Genomic DNA, 25,948 nt, shown 5'->3' with positions numbered 1-25,948 from the left:
TCGTCATGTACTTATTTGCAATCTTTATTAATATCTTTCACTGAAGCAGGGTTTATACACAATGCCAACAGGCGACAATAAGAGCATATTACGGTCGCTGCGTAAACGTGCCCGTTGGCTTTGTCTACTTGCCAGATATTACCCTGTGGCAGTTTGGACCAGATGCGTCCTTGGAAACTCAACTTCGAGGTGTCTCAGCGCGAGCAACCTACAAGCAATTTCAGACGGGTTGACACCCCAAATGTTGTGGCAGATTCCTCGAATGTTCAACCAATCTTGAATGTCATACCACTTGAAAAATATCACGCAGTCTCGATGAATATTCTGACAGTCACGATGCATTTTCAGGGAGTCTACAAACATTTTAAACTGTTCGCAAACAGTCTGAAGCATTCCATGTGAAGTGTTCAATTTTCTTTGAGTGTCGAAACCGGTAAACCACAGGGGGAAGAGAAGCATAGATTGTTTGACCAAATGATCCTTTAACGGTTAAGGCCCAGCACATTGCTTAGAGGTTGGAACGGTTTGCGTTTATATGCCGTGTCACGGACTCATTCTAACAGTCAGACACTGATACATTTACGGAGCTAAGTTATTTATTGTTGCTGTGAGTTAATTTGTTTTGCTAATAACGGGCACGTGTGCTGCGGTGTTGCTCGGGTAGAATGCCTTTACCCGGCACGCATCACTTAGGACTTGTGTTCGCCAGAGGGCAGTGTTGTTACGGAGAAGAGCTGTTCACTTTTTCTTACGCCTCTCTGTAGCAGAAATGCCATGGCAAGGAGCAGGCGGGCAGATGTTTTGAGAACCTGGTGGTACAAACGGTCTCGCCAATTCTTTATATCCTGCAGTAATATAACAAGAGTAATAGGAACATAAAATGAGCACTTAAATGTCAGGCGTTGTTATGAAGAGATTCGTTAAAGCCCTTCTGCAACATTGCATCTCGCCTTGGTATCTGATGACAGTCACAGAGAGGAGCTGATTTATTGGGAGTGCACAATACTGACAATCTTATTGCGTTTCCGCATTCCCCACAAATGTCATTTTTCTTGTTTGGTGTTATAGCAAACCTGAATTATGCTTGGGACAGCTAGGGATAAAAAAAGAAATGTAGAAGCAGATCCTGGCACAAGGGTTCTGATTTTGTCCAAATTGACCTGTGCCGCCTTGCATGAATCAACAGACTCTGACCACTCTGACATTGCACGATATGTAAACACGTGAGAATCCATCCGTTAAAAACCGATGAAAGTCTGTTCCTACGTTCACGATGCATTTTATATGGTAATAGGCAAATAAAACTGTACAAACGAGAGAGGAAAAAAAACGAGGAACAGTGCAAACCAAATGGTAAAAATAATGTCGGAAAAATAATCGACTCCTATCAAACCATGGCCAGGAATCGTGACCATTCATTGAATCGCCGTATTAGCAGGAGGGTGGGGACAGGCATGGTGTAATGGTTTATGCCTCCTCAGTCGTGCTTTCATGTTGGACGGTTCTAATAAACATGGGCACTTGGTGAATGCATCTGATTTGCCCGTACACTACTTCATTCAGTACCAGTCCGAGCGCCCAATGTGTCTTGAATTCCAGAGCCAAGAACCAGCACTGGCCCCGGCGCTGTGGCGGCGGTGGCGAGAGTGTGGCGATGACACTCGAGCGTCTTGACAGACAAAATGTTTAATGGCAAAGAGAAGGGAAAGGGCAGCTACGGGGGGCTCCGGCTGTAACTCTGCCTTGCGCCCTGTCGAAGGCAATCTCAAGAAAGGTCCAAGTGATGTTATATGTCCCGAATGGTAAATGCCAGCGCTAGATAATGGAGAGGAGAGAACATCCCGGGCCCACACATATTGTTTAAAGGACCTCTTGACATTCCATGAGTTTTATTAAGCTTTGCAATGGTAGCTGTTTTTGGGAGCTTGTTTCTCAGGCCTTCCCGAAGCAAATGCTTGCCATTGCTTACTTTGGGTTCTTCAGAGTCCGTTGTGGGTGCAGCTTATTCATTGCCCAGCTTAGGGTGAGTGGTGCTGGGTAGCAAAAGCTAATAAAAGGAGTACTATTGAATTTGTGCGAATGAGACGGGTTTGAAGTCGAGCAAATGTGCTTTGTAAATGTTAGCCTTTGTAAGGTACGCGATGATGATGCCTTTGTCGCTGCGTTGTGCTGTATAATGAAGCAGCATTACAATGTGATGGATGGGCAGGATCGTATTTCAGGGCGACGACTAATACCCACTCGCCGGCAATTTATTCCACTTTTATGTGAGCACCTTGGTCTGTGCGTGAATGTTTCATCTTGCCGCGCGATGCCCCGAAAATCACATTAACGGATTAGGGGGTAAGGAGGAGAATAGGTGTGTGTGTGTGTACGCGCGCGCACATACAATATAAAGACACACACAGTCACACCCATACTCATATAGGCACATTTGTCTCTATAAGACAAAACACAAACGAACGGACTACATTGCGAGTGATGCACAGACACGACTCAACTACTTACTGTGTTCATCACTTACACTGCCAAAAGGCGTCCTCTGGTCTAGCACCGTTTGAGACGAGGCTCAAAAGAAAGCTATCTGGTGTGGACCAATCACTTTCAAAGACAGTGCATATATTAGCATTGTGTTTTTTGTTTGCATTCTGACCACAAGTATTGTGGTTAATGCAGAAATTATTTCTTGTAAAAGGTTTCAGTTTTGTTGCCAGAAAAAAGGGGAAAACCCCTATTCTTAGATTTGGGAAACGGCTCTCATTCAGAATCAAACTTAATTTGGACTGGAGGAATCCGATGAGCAATGAAGCTCGTTTTTACAGATGTCGAGTTCAGAGAGTGAGAGGGCAGAAAGATGGACTGACTTGCGGTGGAGTCGGCATAATTTCAATTTGTTTCCACTCTAAGTCGATGATAATGATCGGTGCGGCGTGCGATTTGAGTAATTTTCATAAGAACGTTGTTGTCTAAATCGAGCGATTTTGCAGCTATGCGTCAGCTGTAACACCGAGACATTAAAATGTTTTCACGCACGTGTCGACAAAGCACGTCGGATACATCCACGTACACTCACACAAAGACCCCCCCCCCCCCCCGTGAGGCCTGAACAGACGTTCCCCGCACCCCCCCCCGCACGCACGCTCACAGGCCCGCACCTACAGCCGCACAACGCGCGAGCGAGCGAGCCACCACCGCGGCGCGCTTGCGCTCGTGTGTCCACGTCGCTCCCTGCGCCGACGAGGGCCCGGGCCCCGCGGCGGAGGCGGCGGGAGGCTCCGCGCCGCCATAGTGGGTCGCCGGCCAGAAGATTTAGCCGCGTGGGCAGTTTGATCCGGGGCGCGCGGGGATCGCGCGGGAAACTCGGAGATCCCGTCGGCGCCAGGGGCCGGGTGACCTAGATTCGTGCCACCGCGTTAGAGAGGCGGAGGCGCTGAGCCGGGAGCCCCTCTCCCCAGGTGAAGAGCTGCGCACCGCTGCAGTGTGAATGTGATGCGGCGGCCAGACGGCCGGGCTGCTGCTGCCGCCCATTCCTCGTTCACGGAGAGCTCAGCGTCGACGCGGTCTTCATGCCGCCGCAGTCATTCGCTTTCACCGAGCTCTGTTGCAGCGACTGCCATACCGGTCCGTTGCATTTGTACTGCCACCGTGCTGCCAATCTAACCCTCGCTGACTGCTATATGCTAACAGGTAGGGCTCGGGTCATGATGGCATTTTTAGGATGTCTCTGAAACACCTAGTCACAGTGAGTGGTAGTGCCTCTTTCCTATCGATGTCGATGCAAGGGAATGGCAGTCAGAATGCAGAACTCGGAGTGGTTTTGCAAATTTACCCCTTCCCGTGCCATCTACGACGTCCGCAGTCCTCCCGAGTGCTTCTTCTGTGTCTGGCATATTGCCTTATTTTCGAAAACTTTTAAATAGATTTATTTTACTGCATGCTTTCACTGTTCTTTTCTCTTACAGTGTTCTACTTTATGCAGTTATTCAAAAATGTTTCCACCATTGTCACTGTTTGAATCACATGTTTTTTTCAAACACTCCCACCCGTTTCATGATGTGATGAACGGTTGTGAACAAACAGCTGTAAACCTGCTGTCCACGGAAGATACACTTTGTTTTCTGGCTCTGTAGGATAGGCCTGCCGCTAAGTACATAGAGATAACAGTGAGTATGTAATGTATTTAATGTTGTTTGTTCTTTGCTCAAATGCTTGTTTAAGCGGGTAAATTAAGTCCTTTATTAAACATAAAAATTCTGTAATGTGCATTTACAATTGATCCCACGGTATTCATTTTCCTCTCCTTAATGTGTATGCTGTGGTCTGTTGAGTCAAGATCTCCCTGGCTATTGGCTCTTCCCATGATTAACAACCGAATCAAAATTCCTTGTGGCTTTAAGGAGCTGCTGTAAACATAGACTGTTGGTTCTTTGTACACGGGCGGGCAGCATGCACGTGCGCATGTGTGCGTCTTTGTGTGCGTCTTTGTGTGCCTTAATTATGAAGTAGCAGGCACTAACGGCTAGCGCCTATATTAAAAATAAATGAATACAAATGCAAAATGAATGGAACCCACCATGAGCCTTTGTGGTATCCAAAATATTAGGTTTCTAGTGTCAACAAACTTAAAGGAACACTAGATGTTTGTGTATATGTAGTTACCAGGTGCCACATGCAGATTGGGCATTTAAATATTCCCTTCCCACCAAGCGATTCCAAGAATTGATTATTTTTTCATATCAATTTTTACCGTCTCATCTGTTGCGTTATTGTTTGTTTCTGTCTTTCCTCAATTTGTAAGTCGTCCCATCAGCATATCATTTGCATGAATCGTGAATAATTACTCCTCACGCACGTGACTCGATTTTACGCTGCCGAAACCGAATGATTACTTTTAATCGATGGATCAATGCATCGTTCGTTATATGCCTAATGCAGAGCCCTGCCCGCCACACTCTGTTTATGATGATGGAGTGTTGCCGGTACTGGCAGTCATGTAGCCCCGGTGCCCCACCAAGCCTCGGAGGGACATCACACACGAAAAACCAACACCAAGCAAGGCCAACATGGCTATTAATGGAAGGCATACATACCCAGGCCTAATTCATGGCACTTGTAGAAAAAAAACACTGTGCAATGTCCACCTGCGTTTCCCGGTGAATTTAAATCTGCATTTCCGCACCTCTCCCATTGGAACACCATAAGTTGTGGGCCAGTTGACAGAGTGTTTTCTTTCGTGTAATGTGCTCTTGGCTGATGGTAAATAATCTTTGTAGAATGTGCGGGGGCTTCCGAGGTTAATTTCCCAAGTGCCGCACCATAAGTTGTGTTTCGTAATCAATGAGGAGGTGAGGATGACCACAAACCACCGTGCGCTTGGACCGACCGGCCGACTCTGGCATAATTCAAACGCCTAATCGAAATGAAGTGCCCAACTGCTAACCCCTCGTTGTTTGAACTAGTTTGTTAATTCTAGGAGCTAGAATGTGGGACAGGGACATAATTGCACTGCTTTGGTAAATCGGGTCAGGCTCATTAAGCAATTTGCCGCGTTCTAGAGTTGCCGTTTTAAAAATGGAAACCCAAAGAACCTTGACTAAAGAAAAGGTGGCATAAAAACACAAGTATAAACGGTGAAAAACATGAAAAATTCAGGAGCACGCCTGCCCCGCGAGATGATGGAGCGTCGGGTTGACGATGCTTCTGGAAAACAAATCAGTTTGAGCTTCCGTGCTGACATTAGCCGAATCGCAGTGACCCAAATGTCACGTCAGTGCTGCAGATGCACGAGGAGCCCTCCGAAAGGAAGGGCCGCTCTGTAGACGAGGCATACTTCCAGGAGCGACAGCAGCGAGGCTGTAAATCTCCGCATCTCCGAGTGTGTCCCCCCCCACCTCCACCCCAACCAATTTCTCTGCATTGCCTCGGCATCTGCCGCATGTGGCCGGTAATGCCGGCAATGGAGACGTAGTGTGATGATCTGGAGAGTCGAGGTGGAAAGGTCCATGTTCGATCGCGGGAGCGGTCACCGACGGCGTGTGCCGGCGGGGTCAGAGTTCGCACCAGCCAATGAGTAAGGGCTTCGTGCTGCTCCACCTCGATTGGTGCCGCACAATCGCATCGTCGTCGTCGTCACCATCATCAACCATGCCATATCCACTGCTGGATGAAGGTTTTCTCGAAGGCGTTTAATGAGGTGATGATAACGGTGCGTCCGTCTGTGTGCCTGTCAGGGTGTCCCCTTGCGTACACCTGCCTGCCTACCTGTCTGTGTACACCTGCCTTGTGTTTGTCCAGCTGTGTGCCTACCTGTCTGTGTACACCTGCCTTGTGTTTGTCCAGCTGTCTGCCTACCTGTATGTGTACACCTGCCTTGTGTTTGTCCAGCTGCCTGCCTACCTGTCTGTGTACACCTGCCTTGTGTTTGTCCAGCTGTGTGTCTACCTGTCTGTGTACACCTGCCTTGTGTTTGTCCAGCTGTGTGTCTACCTGTATGTGTACACCTGCCTTGTGTTTGTCCAGCTGCCTGCCTACCTGTCTGTGTACACCTGCCTTGTGTTTGTCCAGCTGTGTGTCTACCTGTCTGTGTACACCTGCCTTGTGTTCTACATCTGTCTACCTCTCTGTCAAACTCAAATGAGACTGTACTGTATTGTGTCAAGAGGTGTAAAAATACCGGCTGAACAAGAATCAGTTGTCCAGATGTGATGGCTCACAAACATATGAAGGAGTCTGTGTTGTTGTTTGTCATTTTGTTTCGTAACAAAGCATCGCATCGTCGGTTCGACGAATTGTCGTAATTTGGGAGCACCGTTCAATGCAGCAATCGATTTTGTTCTTAACCACGTGGTTCATTTTTTTGGTGCCTCTCGTGATGGCAAAGGTCACGTGAGCTAATTACAGGGTGGTACATGCAATATCACACAAGTATTTTTATTTATTTATTCTTGATGCTGGTATTATGGGGTGTAATAATCGGTCTTAATCGATGAAACATTGCACTGTTACATCCCTAGGTGGTAAATCAAGATGGTGCTCAAGTCGTTTGGGCAGGCCATGTCTCGTGATTTGCTTTATTTTGCTTGTGTTGTTGCCGTGGAGACCGGCAGATCGATGATGATCGATGTTCGGTCGCTGCATTGGTGGCATTCGTCGTCATTTCTCACTCAACAGAGCGGGGCCGCGCTAAGGCTGCCGTCTTCCACTCATGTTATTGTGCTTGCCAATCCTTTAATGAAAAAAAAGGCTTTGCTTAATTGTGTAGAAGCATAACCCAAAAGCCCTCTTTGATGTTCACGGGTTGCTGGAGGTCTCGGCATCACGGATGGTGTGCAGTCTGGGAGTGTGTTTTGTGGTTCTTGGAACACCCACTTATCTCCTTCTGCACACATTAACGCATCTTCTTTGCACAGCTGTACAATTAGGCGAAATAACGAATTGACAATATAATAAACCTAAATAATCAATGAATGAATATTTCCTTTCCTGATCGGTTTAAATATGGAGTGGTGCAGGTAGGATGTTAACACGTGCATTACACAATCATAGGGAAACATTTTCATACAAATAGTACGTACATTGTTTTTTTTTAAATAAATGATGAAGGAACATTGTAAAAAAATTATCCACCGATAATGAAGTCAATCTTCTGCGTGGGTGTATGCACACTGCCGTAGTGTGGAGAGCAGTCGTGTAGTGGTCCGCGCACTGCGCTATGAACTCAGCGATCTGAGTTCGATTCCCGCTCATGATCAATATGGACCAGTCCTGGACCACCCATAGGTCGACTCAACCTTAAATTCGTATCTGGTGTGGTGTGTAAAACATTAGCACTGGGGAGACAAATGCTGCCGGGTGTGATTTCGGCAACCGCCCCCTCGTGTGCTGTGCCGGACTTCATAGGCGCGCTCGCTAACAGCACTTGCTCCAGCAGTCCGTTAAATAATTCATGGGGGATTCGTCATCTTTGTGTGCAGTGAGAAAATGTCATTATTGCAAATTCCACAATGGCCTCTTGCGTTCGCGAGCATTACCGCTTACAAATGTCAAAGTAATAATTTCATTATTGAAGTTTGGGTGAAGCTGCAATTGATTACACGCATTTAATTATTTACGTTGGCATGTGGTGGCTGATCCCGAAAAAACCCTCTTTATTACATTGATGGGAGCAGCAGGGTGCTTCTTGTTGTTCTTGTGATGATGTAACCTTGCCATGTTGGAGCAGTTCGAGTTTCGCGCATCCTTCATAGATACACGCAAATGTAATAACGCCCAGTGTCAACAAATACGTCTCTGCAGTGAAAGCGAACACACATTGCCACACGAGAGGATAGAGAAGGGCATTCATTACGACAACAACAATAATAATACTACACTGTTATTCATAACATATCAGAGACACATGGTTACAAGTTGGCGATGCAACGCTGCATCAAATAATCGATAATAATCCATCCCTACGCTCAGAAAATGTGTATCGTATTGTGCTCGTTGCACGTAAGATTCTTCTTGTAAAATCCTGCAGCGACCGGAGGAGCTACACCGACTGCTGCGGCCAAACATTCACGTTTGGATGAAATCGCGATCATTCGTCCAATTGCGAGTTTTGCGATTGTTACGTACCTAGTTCGTGAGCTCTAATAATTACAATCATTCCCTGCCTAGTGTCATTTATTGCCTTGTGGCACATTGTCTGAGCGGGCGGACTATATACTGTGACAATGATGTTAGTAATAATGCCCTCTGTTTACTCGCCAATGATGTGGTTCCATTGCACAGGAGATCCAACACTGCGCTGTGCATCGAGCGGCCTGAACTGGCACGGTGGGCCCTGATTTCACAAAACCTGCGCTGTCCAGCACGGTGAAGTGCGTTCAAAGCCCCTAGAACTGACACAATGTGGGAGCCTTCATCCAGCAGTGGATGGACAAGAGGGCTGTAAGTTATTTATTACCCCAGAGTCTCAAGGCTGCTTTTTCTGGAGGATCCTGGATTGGGATGCTTAGCCAATGCCAGTGATGAGTTATGTGCGCGAGAAAACCGGAGGACTCGGAGAAGACCCATACTCAAAGCTCCACGCGGATCGATTCATGAATCCATTGCTGTACTGCCATGTCCAGGCCAGTTGCTATTACTGGGCAAGTTTGCCGTCTGATTATAAACCATGTTTTTAAAAAATCCCGCGTAGCTTCTTTCGATGTCTGATCGGATCGGCGGGTGCGTTCGCGGTCATTTCGGCCGTGCGTCTGCGCGCGCTCCCGTCACCGATTCCTCCGTCGCGCGGGGAGGGCGCCGCGAGTCGCCGGGCACGCGGTTGATGCTGAGCGCGCCAAGAGATTCGCCCGGCTTGAAGAGAAGAGCCAGGCGCGCGTGCACGAGCCTGATAGCGATGCGCATTATGTGGGGTAATTACTCATTAGGCAATCATACTCCGTTCTCCGCGTGCCACTTCACGGTAATTAAGTGGCTCTGTTATCTGCCGCCTGACCCCCCCCCAACCCCGCATCAAGTGCTGACATTTGAAAAATATTCAGATTTGTTATTCTGGCGAGTTTAACGACTGGTTCATTGGCAAGTGGCAAAAAGAAATGTCACGGGAAGATTGTTTAAGTGCGCAGAGAAGTCCTTTAACTCATTAACGGTTTAGCGGTTAATGTGCCCGGGTTAGTGTTTGTGTTCAGAACTTGAATAATCCTTACTCCTTGTGTAATGTACGGTGTTTGTGTCAGGGCAGAGGTTGGGGTATTGGGAATTAGTGGGTTGGAGCTGGGTTTAGGGTATTTTTTTAGGAGGGAGAGTTAACGCGTGGATTTGTGTTAGGATTTGGTGGAGAAAGTGGTGTTAAGATTTTTGTTGTTGATAGGCTTGCCTTGGGATTAAGGGTCAGATCGCTGAGGTGAGCGCTGGTGCGTAGAAATACCTTACACGAATGAGAAACATTTCGCTTTGCGTTAATCTACACTGACTTGAATGGCATTTTGTTTTTGTACGACTTGTGTTTCTTTGCTTCTTGTGTTTCATGTGAAAATCGTTAAATCATGCGCTCTCCTTTTGATGATGTATAATATGTGTAAGTTACATGACATATTGATACAAATATCACCCCACTATGTGCGGAGGTGCACTCTGTGTCGCCCATACCACACTGACTTTCTTTAGAATTTCTTATTTACTCAGTTGGCGATTAATATCACACTGCAAACTCAGCTCGATATGATAAGGCTGGTAGATTTTATAGATTTTTTTTTACATTTTTAAATGTGTTATAGCTGATTATTTGTGTTAGCACCTTGCCGTAAAAAAGACAAACTTTTTTTCATGAAATCCCTTATGAATGATTTTCATGTGTTAAAATATATATCCATTGCTGCTGCTGGAATTCAGCCATTTTGGCTAGTCTGCCTCTAACACAGCATTTAGCACCCTGGCAATGCTTAACTTGTAATGTAAATGTTTTCATTTGCAGCAGTGACCAGATACAGAGCAAGCAGAGGCATTTGTGGAATTCAGTAATGGCGCTGGCCAGCAACTCGGTTCAGTATTTCATTATTCTCTGGCAATGCCCAACATGGTAATTCCTTTGCTTGGGAGTCAAGCATCTTATTAAACATCTACTCGCTGCCGTCTGCTGCACCCAGATTTTCATCAGTGCACTTTAAGTGCTCAGTGGCGCAATCTTATAATTGTAGCGCGAATGATCAAACACCAGTTCGCTGATCCCTTTGGTGTTTGGAATTTTGATAATTAAAGTGGCTGAAGTGCCATCGCCTGGAGCCCCTAGGCTGAGACTGCATGTGGTCCATCACCCCAGACCTTCCCGCACAGGTCCAGAAGCTGTGGGTCAGCTTGCCTCGCCTCCGTGAAGAGAGCCGCACATTTGCAGTTGCGCATTGATAAACGAGGGGGTGGTAGCAGTCGTTAGCGCACTGCGGTGTGAACCTCCTTTGGCTGGTGTTCGATTCCACATCGCAGAGCTCAAATCAAAGTCTGAACTCTTCTTGGGCCCCAGACCTCCTTCACCAACCTTCACTGATCAGCGTGGTGAAGTATGGTCAAACAATCCATGGTGGACGCGGACGTGAAGAGTTTCTCATCTAGCTGTGGATTGACAGGGGGATCGATTGATAAGCTAGGTAGAGATTGAGATCTCATTCTTACCATTGTCATTAACGCTGCACTTATCGGCATTTAATTGTGCATCGATTCGGTGATTAAGATGTATTCTTATGCTGAAGAAAAATGCATCAAATTCCACCCATGGAAATCTATTGTTTTTGCCGAGTATTCTTTCTGCAAATCACATGCCAATGGTACATTGAGGCTAAACGATGGAACAAATCTGTACAATCAAGACAAAAAACACCGAGAAAGAATGCAAACAAAACTACACACTTGTGTAAAAAAAAAACATTTGTTAACTTAATTGTGACCCTGAATAGTGAAAATGCGTAAAACATTGGCAAGGCAGCTGTTACCTTCTACCCTTGATCAGCCCACACATATAATGCATCAATATCCTGAGCAATGGCTCGTCGTTTTAAGCAGATTGAAGTTATTCTTTGATATCAGCGTCCATACATACCACTGCCAGCACATTTCCCAAGGCATGTTTTGATATTGGAAAAAAAACCACAGCGACCCTTGAAATCTCCGTCACGTGCCGTTCGAGTCTCGGGCAAATCCTTTGACGCCAGCGTTCACCTGTCATCGGCAAACGCCGCGCGGGCGATTTCTCTCCGCCATGGCCGACGTGGCCTCGATGCCTGTGGCCGTGCCGCGTGGCCTCCCACTTGGGCGGGTGGCCGTGCCGCGTGGCCTCCCACTTGGGCGGGTGGCCGTGCCGCGTGGCCTCCCACTTGGGCGGGTGGCCGTGCCGCGTGGCCTCCCACTTGGGCTGGAGGCCACGCGCGGCCCGGGCACTCGCGCGTCGCTCCGCTCGTAGCCGCGCACCGGCTCCACATCAGAGGAGATAATTACGGGATTGGGGGAAGAGCTGAGGATGAAGGGTGCAAGGGGCGGGGGGGGGGGGGCAAGTGCCTCTGTTTGTCCTGGTGAGTAAATGTCACTGGTGCCCCAGGCAGCTGATGATGCTAAACCCCTTCAGAGTGTGCTGACACTCATTTCTCAGCTCCCACACCCCTTTGCCCGCGCCCTGAAAGTCTCCGCGGTCTCGCCGCGGCGCTCCCGAGCCGTGGCAATGTCAAACAAAAGAGCGGAGGGTAAACACATCGAGCTGCGTTAGTTACGGTGAGAGTCTTTGGCACGAGGAATCTGGCGCGGCGCGCGAGAGTTTGCCGAATTCCACGCGCCACTTGCTCTCCGCGCTCGGCGCTGGAGTCGCGGTCTCCCCGCCGTCGCACCTGAAGGCCGATCTCCTGCCCCGCAGCAGGTGCGAGCTCGTGGCGTGGCTCCAAAATCGTTCCCGTAAAAAAAAAAACTTTTTTTTCTGAGCGCTTTTGGAAAAATAAATCTGTAAAAAATTTAATATTTTACGATCAAGAGAAATTAAACTAAGAAAGCGTTGTGAAGTGACAGAGGCTTTTTGAGAAAACGTTTTGAAAAGTGCGACCGACTTCCCTTGTCACTGCCCTCAAAAACAAGTTGCATTATGTACACAATGAAAGAGAGAGAGTGGGCTTTTGTTATCACAGTGTTGGAGGTGGCTGCGTTTTATATTCTTGCGAGAGAATCCCCGTGCCGTTGTTTGCTGCTGAGCTTGCAAAGCTTCGATGCTGGCATGCAGAGCAAATGCAGCAGGTAAACGCTAGAGACGATGCATTTATACAACACTAAACATGTTCTCGGCTCTACAGAAACACGTGTCTGATGATGGGCAGTCGTCTGGTTTGTGCGAGCCTCTAATTTGTGCTGTGCTGACTCATTAGGCTGCTGATGATGATTGCATTTAGCCCAGAGAACAAATTCACACACACACAGGCCCTTTAATCAGCTGTTTGAATGTGGTAAATAAGCCATGCGCGTGTGTGCCCACATGCTTCGGACACACGGTACTGCCGCTTTGCTGCCGCTTTGCCAAACTCCGGCTGCTTTGTGTGCATTGCTGTGCGTATGGGAGCGTGGAGGGGGTGATTTGGAATGGTGGAGTTGAAAAAAAATGGGTTTCAACTTGTCAGCTCTATGAAAAAAAATACAATTTAAAATTACTACCGTCTGCCAAACTCACTTTCGGGGAGAGAAAATTCATAACAGCTGCCGTTAATGATAAGGGAAGTTTGTTGAAGGCACTGAACAAATAAAGACAATGATGCGGGACTGTTGCCCTGCTTGCTGCCACTATTGCCAAAGTTGTTTGTCCCAACTTTAGTTATTTTTGTTTGTTTTATACTTTTAAGGACTGAGACACGTCACATCGATTAAAAGTAGACAACCACTTTGTAGCCCAATATACCAAGCGCAGACAGCATTGAGTTAAAATGCAACTTTAACCATTTTACCATACGGCTGAATATATATCATATTCTTTGGGTCTTTCGGTAAAGTCGCGTAGTTAGAACAGTAAAGTAATAAAAATAAAGTGAATACAAAAATTATATATCATAGTTTTGCCTGTAATTTCAGCGGTTGTTTTTTTCAAGGTGCAAGGAGTTGCACAAAGAAACCGCTTTTTGCACAATTGGATTTGAGAGTCAGTGCTGTTATGGAATACTCATTAAGCACGGCACGGTAGCCGTAGTATGCGCTCCTGGTGTAATATGCACTGCCACCTTAATGTCTCTACAATAGATGTGCATACGCCACCACACCAGGTACTCATTTGAGACGAAGTCGACCCGTGGCAGGAATGGAGCTGGGACTGATGGAATGGAAGTATCGTGGGCTGGTTAGCGAACACCTATGAAGTCGAACACGGTACACGAGGGGGTGGGTTGCCAGCACCACGCCCAATCGCATTTGTCTCCTTCGTGGCGATGTTTACACATCGCACCAGGTACTCATTTGAGGCTGAGTCGACCGAGGGGAGGCCCAAGCCCGGTTCAGATAATCGTCACTGGCGCTGTCGAGAATCGAACAGGGATCGTCGGATTCGTAACGCAGCGCTGCTAACCGCTACACTACAGCTCCCCACACGCACACCTACACATCTATACACACACGGGATGTTGAGCTGATGTTGAGCGAGAGATTAACATTCCACCGCAATTAAAAGACAACCAGCCATGTACTAAGAAGGGCATGCCCCCTCATGCCCCGCTGGTCGGTCGTGGGCAGGCGAGGCTGTGGCAAGCCGGGGAGTGGCAGGAGAGACAGACTCCTGGTCGTGCTGTTGGGACATCATCCCTCGGCCAGACACGCTGGACGGGAGGCTGCGTCTCTCGCGCACAGCGCATAACCCCGTGTGTGGCGCTCCTTAACCCGGCCACTGGCACTCTTTATTAAATCAGCCTTGCAGGTGCTGTGCAAATCAGGTCCATTACTCATAAGTGAAGTACCAGTATGGTGGGTGGACATTTATGATTATTGCCCCGCACCTGCAGCTATTAAAGTGTTGATATTTTGTGTTCATCTGCTGGCTATTTGTGAATTGCTGTTAGGCAAAGTCTGGAATTAGCAGTGAGTGTTGGTTGCCAGTAGCTTAGTGCTGTGTTTAACCTAATGCACAGTGATGTGTTTCCTTGTTTTCAGTTGACCCACTTTCAGCGGTTAGGATTAAATGTATGTTGCTCCACATTTGTAGCTATTATAATTATCAAGTGTCCTTGGGCCCACACTATCGGGTTTAAAAAACATTTATCTGATTAACATAGCACTTGATATCCGCCTGAAATAACATGCGACAAGGAATGCTCAGCCGGGTAAATTACACCCGGTGAGCTCATGTAGGATCAGTGTTCTCTCGAGTTTAGCAGTGGTAACTGTCGGTGACATCATCCGCCATTCGTAATAATGTCAATAAGGTGATGCGAGAAAAAAAATAGGGGACTAACTTGGCAGTGTCGCATATGCAGAGGGAGAAACTAAAGCATCGCCATGTTAAATCATTAACGCCGCCTGACAACAAAACAACATCTATAGTCGGTTGACATTTCAGGCAATATTCCTTTTTTTCAGAGTAGAGTGGAAAAGGGCAGAGAGATTGAAGTTTGAGATTGTTCTACACTCAGGCTCCTCCGATGTAAACTCTGACCTCCAGCTGTAAAGTCAGTCAATCTTCCCACGCGGTCTCTTTATCGTCTGAAGAAGGGAAATGGCCTGAAACATCAGCCATTAAAGTGGCACTTCAGTGGACGTTGTATGCCATGTGAACATTGCGAATTGCAGGGACGTACATGGTCTCCTCCGATTAGCACGGTTGTCTACGTACGGTGCGAAAGAAGTTCAACACACACACATACCGAGATACAACTGGTAGTTGCATTGTCAGTGTTGGACTGTGGTATAACATCGAAAAAGAGGGTTGATGTGTTGCTCCCTCTGGACTTGCTTTGTCATTTTTGGGGCTCGCGGCGATCCACGCGTTTACTGTGGGGTTCGTACCAATGAGCAACAAAGGAACAATTGACGCGGTTATGGTTTGTGTTTTTGCAATCGGCAGAATGGCAACGTTTTCTGTCAAGATTTACGTTTTCATGTTTAACTATCTGTAGCCCATTTTTTGCTGCCTTTGACGATTTGAAGTTAGTGAGGGAATACATATGTAGAATTCCAATAAATTTTCATTGTTTTGTCAGATTTATTTCCCTCGATTCACTAATTTTGTGACCACTTTATGGCCGTTTTGCTTTTGTTTTATCTCAGCAAAGCGGAGCTTCTGGATATGTTTGAGATTCTCACATGGAGACTGCTGTAATAATGGCTTCCCATGTCAATCATGAGCAGTAACTGTGTTGTTGTCGTTCCCTTGGCCAACAAGGATAATGCATCCCCATTGTGAGATTATTCCACCCACAGACAGATCCAAATAACTTTTCACATCTTCTTGCATCTCCTCTCGAAGCATGGTCCTGGAATATCTTGCAATGTTTTTTGGTGGCATCTTGTGCCAGATTAAGACCTCTTGTCTATTCTGTTGGTCTGCTGGGGCCATCCCCTGGCCTCTAAAAAATTTACCTTGCTCATGATGTTGCCGTGGAGCAGAAAGTTGACAATTTAGTATCATTGGATCTCTGCAGTCGTGCCACGTTTTGCAGCGGCTCGATGCCGTGATCATTTTGGGCATGGCCACAGTTAGAAGGAAAAAAAAACAGGGGAAAAAATGTATACTTTACGAGAATGCACTCAATTGCAACGTGAGTTCCACGTGCGTGTTATTATTTTTCTTCTTGCCGTCAGCTCATTACCGCACAGCAGGCCCTGCCTGTTTGGGACTGGCGCAAACACAGCCTGACAGTAAACACAAACGAGCCGGTCATGGCGTGCGTGGTGTTTGCAGCTGCTCGTTTGGCAGGGCCGTGCCTTGACTTGGCTTCTGCACATCGAGTGGCGTGATGTATAGGCTCTGCACTCCCGTGTTTAGCCTCGCGTGTTTAGCCCACACGCCACACAAGTCACTGCCAGGTTCATCCTTTGTTTGTGAGCTCATAGCGTTGCGTCACCAAATGCTGAATATTTGTCATGACAACTTTTCATTATTTGTTCCTCTATTTTACTCATTGTTTTTAGTGAACGCCGTATGGCTGCTTAGCTTGCTTCCATTGTGACTTCTAGTACCCACGCCGGGCTGCAATTGTGGCCATTCGAAGGCAACTTTGGCATCTCGTAGCCAACACCTGATGAGATTTCAGAAGTTGAATAGCAGTGGGAGGGGACCGTGCTTTATTGTGGCTCATGACTCTCAACGACTGCGTCGCTGTGTGTGTCGCTGTGCAGATGGTGACTCAGCCGATTGTCTCCGTGTACTTCTAGACGTCATTGTTCAGTACGCGGCCGCTGGTTGTTAAATGAGATGCGCAACAAAAGTAACATTTATCCTGTGGACATTAACGATGTGAAAGAAGAACGGCTCATTTGTCCGTGCGCCTGATTAATATCCTGCTGCTGGTCAATAAAATCACTGGCCAGGCTAATTTCTTGCAGACCTGGGTTGTACAGGAATCAAAGAACCTTGCCATGTACATGGTGGCTGTGTTAAATAACAATACTATGTGGCCTTTCAAATGCCGCCCATGTGTGAGGACTTGTACAAATATCTTATAGTCCATAGCTTGCATGGAGTGTTTCTGCCAATAACATCGCATGATTCGGCAGCATTTCTTTATCAGGCATGACCCTACTGATGACACTCGGAATGTTGAAACCAGCCAGAGTTTGCCCGATTGATAAAATGTTGCTGTGAAACGTTTTCCTAGAATGCCAGTTTGATGGCGGTCGAATTTTTTTATAATGCAGGGAAATGTTTTTTTGTCACTTAATTTACGTGATGCACTGGGCCTTCATAATGACGCATAATGTGTTTTATTTATGTATACGGTGGTGGTCATTATCAGACGTAATACAACTTTGACATGGGTCTAATCGCAATGCCTTTCTGCATGCCCCGTCTGTGCCGCCCTCACTGTGCCAATCTCTCCTCCGCCTCCCTCTCTCCGTCTCGCTCCCCCCTCTTCCGTTCCTTCTCCCTGTCCAGCGTGAGCGCCTGATGTGCGACCTGGAGAGCGAGCGACGCTTACGGCTGGAGAGCGAGAAGCGTCTGCAGGAAGTGACGCGCGAGCTCACGCAGTGCCGAACCCAGCTCCGTGCTCTCAGGGACCAGTTCGAAAGGTAACGGGGCCACTGCGTCGCCGGTCCGCGTCCGACGAACTCCTCGCACCATCATTCCCCGGTGCGGTTTCGGGTCGCGCCGCGAAATGTGCCGTGCGATGTCCGACGCTTTGCTCCACGTGGAGTTCCTGAAGAGGCTCCCGGCACGTTGGGTGCGGTATAGGGCATTGTGCCGAACAGCACGTGGTACAACCCGAAATCACATGGGAGAGCAGCACACCACAAGACTGAACATCGGCAGTATCCCATAGCTACTGTCCTACCCACTCTGATGCCCTTCACATACCAATGGGCCTTCCTCTGCTACTCCAAGTTGATGTTATCCATTCGCTTCCCATGATGCAGTGCTGTCGTCTCAAATTGATACCAATGCGTTGAAGAGGGCGTCTGTGATGTTCACTATCAAAACGGTACTTTTTTATGCTTCGCACCCACACCGCACATCTTTGTCGTGAGATGATATACAATTGTTGATTGTGAGATCTGATGGAATAATTTTGCGTGTAAAGCGATAATTTAATTTCACAACTGTTGGGGGCATTGATTGAAGATGACTAAGTATGCGGCGTATGTGTTACAATCTTCCGTAACAAAAAGCCCTAGAGTGAAAGTGGTTTCCACGTCAAATGGACAGAGGGGTATTACACATCTACTGTTTCTATCCCTGAGCCATTCGTGTAAATTCCACATTTTCAAGGTGGGGGTGAGTATATCCAGAGGACAGCCACCTTTGACAAAGATTGTATACATTTTTACTTCATATTTAGTAAATACTGGCTTAACAAAGCACTTAAAAAGACTGACCGCCTGGTTTGGGCTCAAGATAAATAAAAAAAGCCATTAATTACATGTTTACTGAACCAAAAAACATTGTTGGAGGGGCTGCACTGGAAAGCGTAACAGGGCATTCATGGATTGGGATGGCATGATGTAAGTGGTGAGTGAAAGCAGCAATGGAGTGCTCTTGCAACACTGAAAGTGATCATGAAAGACAGCACACACCAATGTGACTGCAGAAAAACGTTTTCAATCAGTGCACAGTAACTGCTTTGACATGGATCAGAAACATGGACACTGACGATTAAACATTTAAATAAAGCTGAAATATGCGCGGTGTAGATAGCATGGCGATGTGCACGCGTGGATTTACACTGAGATTCAGAGAGCGGAGCACGTGGATCAGGGAACAAATTCAAATGAGGGGCATCGTTATTGGCTGTTGGGAAAATTAAAAGTGGGATTGGGCAGGACGCGTCGCGAGAAAGCATGACGGCCGATGGACGAGGCTGGGCACGAAGTGGCGACCGAAGGCGTGGACACGGCCGAGAGGATGACCACCGCAGAGATGATCATCTCACGTGCACTCGTGGAATGGCATCGCTATACAGTGAGTTGTGGTGAAGGTGTGCAGAGGCCTTCATCCAACAGTGGATAGACTATGGCTGAGTCAGAACTATCTTCTACAATTAAGTCATTGATTTCCACTTAATGTCATTTTCAAAGCTAACCATTTCGTGGGTCCCGATCTGTCCCGACTGGCAGTAGGTGCATTCATCCATCCCCGTTTTTTGTTTGTGCTGTTCCCAAGGTTGTTGTTCTCCTTGGGGAGCGTCTCGTTGTGCGGCTGTTCAGTGTGAGTGGCAGCGAAGCTGCTGGTGCCACTGTGTGTCAACAGGACGGTCCCTCGGGAGCTCCAGACTTGTATCACTGCCTGGCAGGAGGCAATTTGGCAGATAGGGGCACGCGCAAAGTGCAACGATACTCCTGGCCAAGCCGACGCAGATAGGCCTTCTCCTGAGCCGAGCTGCTGGTGAAGAGCTGATAAAGTTACTATTGGCTCTACGGCAAAAAAAGAAAAGGCATTACGATGACTCCTCTGCCCACAAGGCATACAAGGAATGGATGAGAGAGAGGCGAGAGGGGGATTTGTAGAGGCTTTGTTTTGCAAATGTCAAGGATTTACTTTTGTGGCTCAAGACAGATCACAGGGATCGGGGAGGTATGCATCATGCTGTTAATTGATAACAGCGCTCTCCTGTCCCCGTGTATATTTTTTACTTTCTGTATCTCGCCGGGCATATCTTAGACTGCAATTATTCACCAATTATGTGATGTAGTAGGTACAGGGTTGAGGAATTGGGTGCTGATTTTCTCCACGGGGCGTCTGGGCAATATCAAGCGTAAGTCGGCAGGAGCTCCATGCAGCTCACCTTTCGCCACATCTTTCATTTTTGCAACAGCTTGGGCCTTATTCCTCTGTCACTGGCACAGCGGCAAGCGGTAGCCCTAGAGCAAAATTATTTCCATAATTGGTGGAACATATGGGCCACTCTCTCCCAATTTTGCTCTCTGTGTGCGCCTTGGTTCTTCGAACCCCATGCGATGCGTTCATGGCAGCTGGAATCGAGCACCCCCCCCCCCCCCCCGTGTGCTTGTCGGGGCCCCCCCTGCTGGGCTGACTCGAGGCATTGCCACAGGCAAGGGGACGCTCAACACGGCGGGCTCACCGCACGCGTTTGCCCCTCCTCGCTCACGGTTGCTCGCGGACGCGGGCGAGGAGGCGGAGACTCCTCCTCCTCCATGCACTCGCAGACTCCCCAGGACATGGCGTGCCCTTCAGCTGAGAGTGCACGAATCGAGAGAGGAGCGCGTTTAATTGTGGACGAATTAAAATGCCCACCGCGTGGAGAAAAAAACCCTTTGTGAGAGATCTCAGAAATGCTTCGACATTCTTAATCCTGGATTTGCCGAGATGATAAATGCTATCTTGCTTGTGTCATGAGCCGACACCACTCATGGGGCCCGCTTTAACCACCGGGCAGTCGTGGCATCCCATAGTGCTGGATGATTAGATTTTTCTTTAATTCCCGTTTTAATTTTAATTTCTTACTTAGGGTCGATGGACCATGGTGCACATAGGGCTGGCTTAGCTTGACCAGCAGGAGTCGATTAAGGAAGAATTTGCCCCGAAGGGCCGGTTAACGGAACGGAGGGGGGCGGCGATGGGGCAGAGGAGACGTGCTTGTAGCCGAGACCTGGGGGCGGGGCGAGAAACTCCGGCACTGAGGTTGTACACCTGGTTGCGGCTTCGGCACTTAAATATTCAGACATTGCGCAGATATTTCTAATCGTCGCCACGTTCCTGGGTTGGCCACATGTATGCCTGACTTGGCTTGGCAGCCGTCTGCGGGCCACAAGTCCTCCCCCGTGGTTTCCCTCCTCTTCGCTCCTCTTTATTCCCCTCTGTTGCCCCCCCCCCCCCTCCTACTCGCCCACCGCCCTCTCGCCTGCATGTGGCCGTGTGCGGTTTCGCGAGAGGAGTGTGCGCACGTGCCGCTCAACCGCACGGACACACAAAACATTATTTGAGTCCCCAAAATTGCTTACGGGCATTAAATACTGCTTGTTTAGTTGGTGGAAAGGCGGGGGTGGGGTTGCGGGGTGGGTGGTAGGGGTTGTGAAATTGGTAAGATGTGCTTTTGTGATGGTGTGTTTGCCTTATATTTGGATGACTGTTTGAGTCTGCACGCAGACTATACACATTAGGTCATCCAGGAGCCACACACAGTCTCTTGTGCACTGACCATATGCTCGTCGTGGAGGGCCTCTAACGTCAGGCTGCGATTTGTTTAACAGGCAACACTGCTGATTAGACTCAAAGAAGTCGATACTGGTTCTGAATATGCCTGCTTAAACACGTGCTGCTGGAAAAACAAGAACGATTTGCAAGGCTGGTGGGCCGAAATATTATTTGGTTTTATTATTGCATTTTTTTCGTGTGAAACAGACCCTTGTCTGTTCATTTATTATGTTCTGACATTCATTTATTTCTGAGTGTAATGTGCATCAGTACATGAAGTGACGTGTATGGCTAATAACTATATATAAATGTAAAAAATCCAATTGTATCTCCATAAGGGGCATGGCGTTAAATTTGAAAAGTTGCAACAAATGAGCAATCTATGTTCCATGTGTACATGTCTTCCCTTCTCCTTATGCGCTGAGTGGCAATATCTGCTTCGTTGATCTTCACATTAAACCCATGTCGTACCTGACATTTAGTACTCCAGGGGATTTAATATGGAAGCATAAGACAGCATCTTGCTGCCTCCAACACGTTTGCCATTCAAAGAATGACTGAGCAATGTGGCCACAATCACACTGAAGTTGAAAAGGCTGGGGGGGGGGGGGCTGGGTGACAGTGGGGAGAGCGATCGGGCCTGATTGTCCCTACCCATGTCCTCCTCGTGTCGACCATAACCGCCATTGCGCCTGCCGCACGGATAAAACCCACGGCGCGATGTTGCCACACCGTGGACTTGTGTGCGAGACGTTTACTCAGAAACGCCGCTTGAGGGCACGCACCTTGGCGTTCACGTGCGAGCGTTAGCCCCCGCACTTGCGAGCAGGTGCCAGCTGAGAGCATTTATATTCCAGGAAAACACGTGGCCCGGAAAATCCAAACTAAACCCCGCACATTTCAGAGCGTGAATGAGTGAGTTGTAAGCAAGGGCTCAACGCCATTCACTTTTTCTTTCTGGAGTGGTGGTGGTGGGGGGAGCAAAAGTCAAAGGTCAAAGTGCGACAGATTTGTCAGAAATTGATATGTGTCGTTACGCAGGACTTGCTACTGGATTGTACTGTGAGTGTAAAAAGTAAAAACGCATTTAGATAAAAATACATCTTAAATCTTCTCGCGGCAGATGGTTTCACTGAGCGCTTGGCTTGACTTGTTGCCACCGAGCCACACACTGCATCTGTGTGATATGTGCCAGTGGCCTGCCCAATAACTCCTTCACGTCACCGTTTTTTCCGAACTCCCAATGTTGTGGGCCGCAGCAGGGACACGTTAACCCAGGAACGCGCTGCTGTTATAAATACAGCGGAGAACCTCTCAGTTGAGTCATGCCAGGGGCATGTCTTCAATCTAGGCACAGTTGGTACTAATAAAGCATGTTGCTGTTTTGGCCACATTTATTTCATGGTGTTTATTCTCAGTAAAAAAAATTTCTTCCAGTTCTGCATAGAAGAGTTTATAAGGAGAGGCGTTTGCCTATATAAATTGCCCTGTTCTGCATTCCTAAATGTTATCTTTCTATCGAGGTGGCTTCTGTGTGAGGGAAGTGTGTGTTTTCATCTATTCGTTCAGATTATTTTTTTTCTTTGGCTTACGTCCGTGAAAATGCTCGGAGGTTTGAAGGTTTTGAAAACCAGGCCAACTGTTGTCGGCAAAGTATTACATTGCATTAGAGTTGAAGCCAGTACTTCTCAAAGGAATATTTACAGTTATATTTGTTTTCTTCCATCTCCTAAAAATATAGCCATTTGGTCTAACTTATATTACTGGCTTGAGAGAATATAATGCTCAGATAAGCAGTTTTTTGTATTCAGAATGCCTATGTGCTGCTGTCTTATTTTCGTATGTTTTTTAAATGACACAGCCTCCTTTAAAAATTGCCTCTCAAGAGTCCATTTTCCTAGTCCACATGTCACAGGAAAGAGGCAAAGCTCAGAATTTCATTTGCAATCTTCAAAAATGACAGATGTGCGGCGGTCACATGCCTGCTCTCAAAAAGAGGCATGCACTCACAAGGGCCGGCGCGAAGCCACAGAAAGCACGCAGTTTTGCATTCCCCGGATTAGATTCGGGGCATTTTCTAGTCCTTTGCTCAAAATTGTTATCCCTTTCCAGAACAGTGCCTCCTTCCCTCTGCACGCAGGCTCGCTCTCTCACATTCACCCACACGCTCGCCACCTCCCCTGATTGCTGGTAAGGTCTGGCTGGAGAAATATCAGAGCTGTCGGTGAAGTGAAACATGTGTGGTCTTTCTACGGATACGAGCCCATACGATCAGTTGTAGCAGTCTAAGAATATAAGCCATCTACAACGATTGCATAGCTCTGTCGTATTATTGTATTATCCTCTGGCGTTTCAGACGTCTGTGGTGCAACACTGGTCCAGCCAGTGGCATGGAGGCATTGACCACGAGAAATAATGAGATCATCGTCTTTGTTCGCACATATGAGAAAAAGGAGCAGCGTGACATTGAAAAGGGGCAAAGTTTTTACTTGCCAAAGGCGGGCCTCTTGAATAACCTCCATTTATCAAAGTTCTATAAAAAAAAATTTGAGTCAGGCACGCGGACATGTGGCAGACAGACAACAATCGGACCTAATGACCGACAGATAAATATGCACACAAGCAGGCAGACAGCAGACAAGAAGCTAGACGAGCAGACGGAAACGGGGAAGGAGGAAGCGGAGTGAGTGTTTCAGAGTGGCAGCGAAAGCATCCTCATGTGATCGCAAGCTAAGCCGTGGCTGCAGGTCTCTAAAGCCCGGACTTACACCGCTTTACATTTCACGACATCGAACGTGGCCACTGGCAGCCTCCGCTGTACGCAGCACGGATACAGAGTGAGCGCGATAGGCCGAGTGGCTTTGAAGATGCGCCAGGCTGGAGTGCACTCGCCTGAGGGTGGCTCCCCATCGGAGGTAAGAAAAAGAGTGAGTGAGCGAGGGTGGCAGAGGAGGGGGGGGGAGGGCACAGACGTGGGGAGATATGCACATGTATCCAGAAGGACTGAGACGGCAAGCTGTCGAGTAAGACGGAGAGGGGACCTTGAGAGATTGAGCGATGTAGCTGTGCTGGGATACGCTCGTGGAGGCGAGCAGTGGGAGTCCGTGCAGCCCCTGCAGAGAGAGGTGGCAGCGCAGCATCTGGCCATCAGGTTTGCTCTCCAGGATGCAAGCAGGGGGGGCAAGGGCAGGGGAGGGGTGTGCAAATGCAACCTCGACAGTTCGCGTGCATTGCTGCTGGCGACGGGGAGGGTGGGAGAAGGTGGCTAGAGGCAGAAAGAGGATTGGGGGGGGGGACTGTGGAGCTTGCGGGGAGGAGGAATGGGTTTGGGGGGGGCAGTGGTGGGGTCCAGGAATGTGTCTCCCCTCGAAACCCACAACCTCCCCCCCCAAAATACAACCCCTACCCCACCCTGTGCATGCAGACTGGCCCCTCCTTTCCTCCCCACCCACCACCCCTCACCCAAGGCTGTCGTTCAGTCTGCTGTCAATGTTTGAACTAGGAGAGCGAGGGTGAGATGCTGAAAGAGCGCGCACCGGTGGAGAAGCGTCAGTGGGGACGGGGAGAGTGGAGGAGGTGGAAGGGAGCCAGAGCTTGAGAGGCGGCAGGGCCCCACGGAGGCTGTCGAGTGAGAGGAGTGGGGCAGTGGGGAAGTCGGTGGTGGTGGTGGTGGCATGAAGAGTGCTCCCAACAAAGTGATTACATGAGGGACCCCAGCAAAGGTGCAGAGGACATGAGGTCAGTAAACTTTAGATGAAGGCAAATGACCAATTGATTTGTTGCAGCGTCTATTTCATTATTTGGGATAAAACAGAGGGAAGATGAATATGATTATCAATTCACCAAAGTTTGTGATGTCTAAATATTTGCTTTTTTAAGTGGCGAAGTTTCTCTTTGTGTGCATTCAGGTGTGCAACTTTCTACATGCAATTATTAAGATGTGTCTTGAGCTCGTTACATTTATATTGTTACCTGCCTATGGTCCTATGTAATGTGTCGTAAGTTTCCATTGAGCCGTGCCTCTTGCTGAGGTGCATCTTTGAAGTGCCGAGTGCACAGGTTATCTCGTCTCTTGGCATCGGTTAACGATAAAACACCCTGGGAGTTGATTTCATACAAAATTAAAAGATTGCAAAGTCGACGGAGAAGGCATCCGAGAGTAAGCCTGTACTTGTGCATTTGTGCTGCCGGTTTGTCAATCTACTGCTGGATGATGGCCTCCACCACGTGAGCATTATTTGACCAGACTTCACAACGATGGCCAGTGCGGGCTTGTAAACCTTGCAATCTCATTTGCAAGGTTGATCATTTTCAGGGTGTCCATCCTTGTCGACGTGCTGCGGAGATTCTCCGGAGGTGTTCCCCGCTGCAATGGGGAAGCACTGCTGGGCTCTACTCGGCTCGCCATCCCGGCACGGAGGGGGCTGTAGTGGGGCTGAGGGTGCGGATGTTTGGGGGGGGGGGTAGGGGGGTGGGGGGGTGCAGAGGGCAGCTTGGCCTGCAATCACAAGGGGCAGCACTGGGCAATTCGCGGGGGTCAGGGGTGCTGCGGGGAGCAGGCCAGATGGCCTTGCGAGCGGCTGGGCGAAGGTTTTAATAACTGAGATCGGCCCGTGGTGATTCCCGATTGACTGCCTAATCTGCGGTGGAGGA

The 25,948-nt window shown here is 48.1% G+C and overlaps 1 protein-coding gene across 13 annotated transcripts in view; it reads left to right on the top strand.

Annotated features, from left to right (window-relative positions):
- Nucleotides 1-25,948, top strand: part of NCKAP5 (NCK associated protein 5) — a 264,077-nt gene that overhangs the window by 146,380 nt on the left and 91,749 nt on the right. For 12 of the 13 annotated variants that reach the window (XM_061557707.1, XM_061557713.1, XM_061557709.1 and 9 more), the window contains one exon: nucleotides 17,582-17,715. In XM_061557707.1, the coding sequence (XP_061413691.1) occupies nucleotides 17,582-17,715 (134 nt within the window). Of the gene's footprint in view, nucleotides 1-17,581; nucleotides 17,716-24,803; nucleotides 25,034-25,948 lie in introns of those variants that run through there. The other variant, XM_061557717.1, reaches the window with a different exon arrangement.

This window comes from Lethenteron reissneri, chromosome 23 (genome assembly GCF_015708825.2).
Source record: "Lethenteron reissneri isolate LAM-NWPU_2019-01 chromosome 23, ASM1570882v1, whole genome shotgun sequence".
NCBI classification, from domain to species: Eukaryota; Metazoa; Chordata; class Hyperoartia; order Petromyzontiformes; family Petromyzontidae; genus Lethenteron; species Lethenteron reissneri.
The sequence above is the reverse complement of the archived record's forward strand: the minus strand, read 5'-3'. Positions and strand labels throughout refer to the sequence as shown.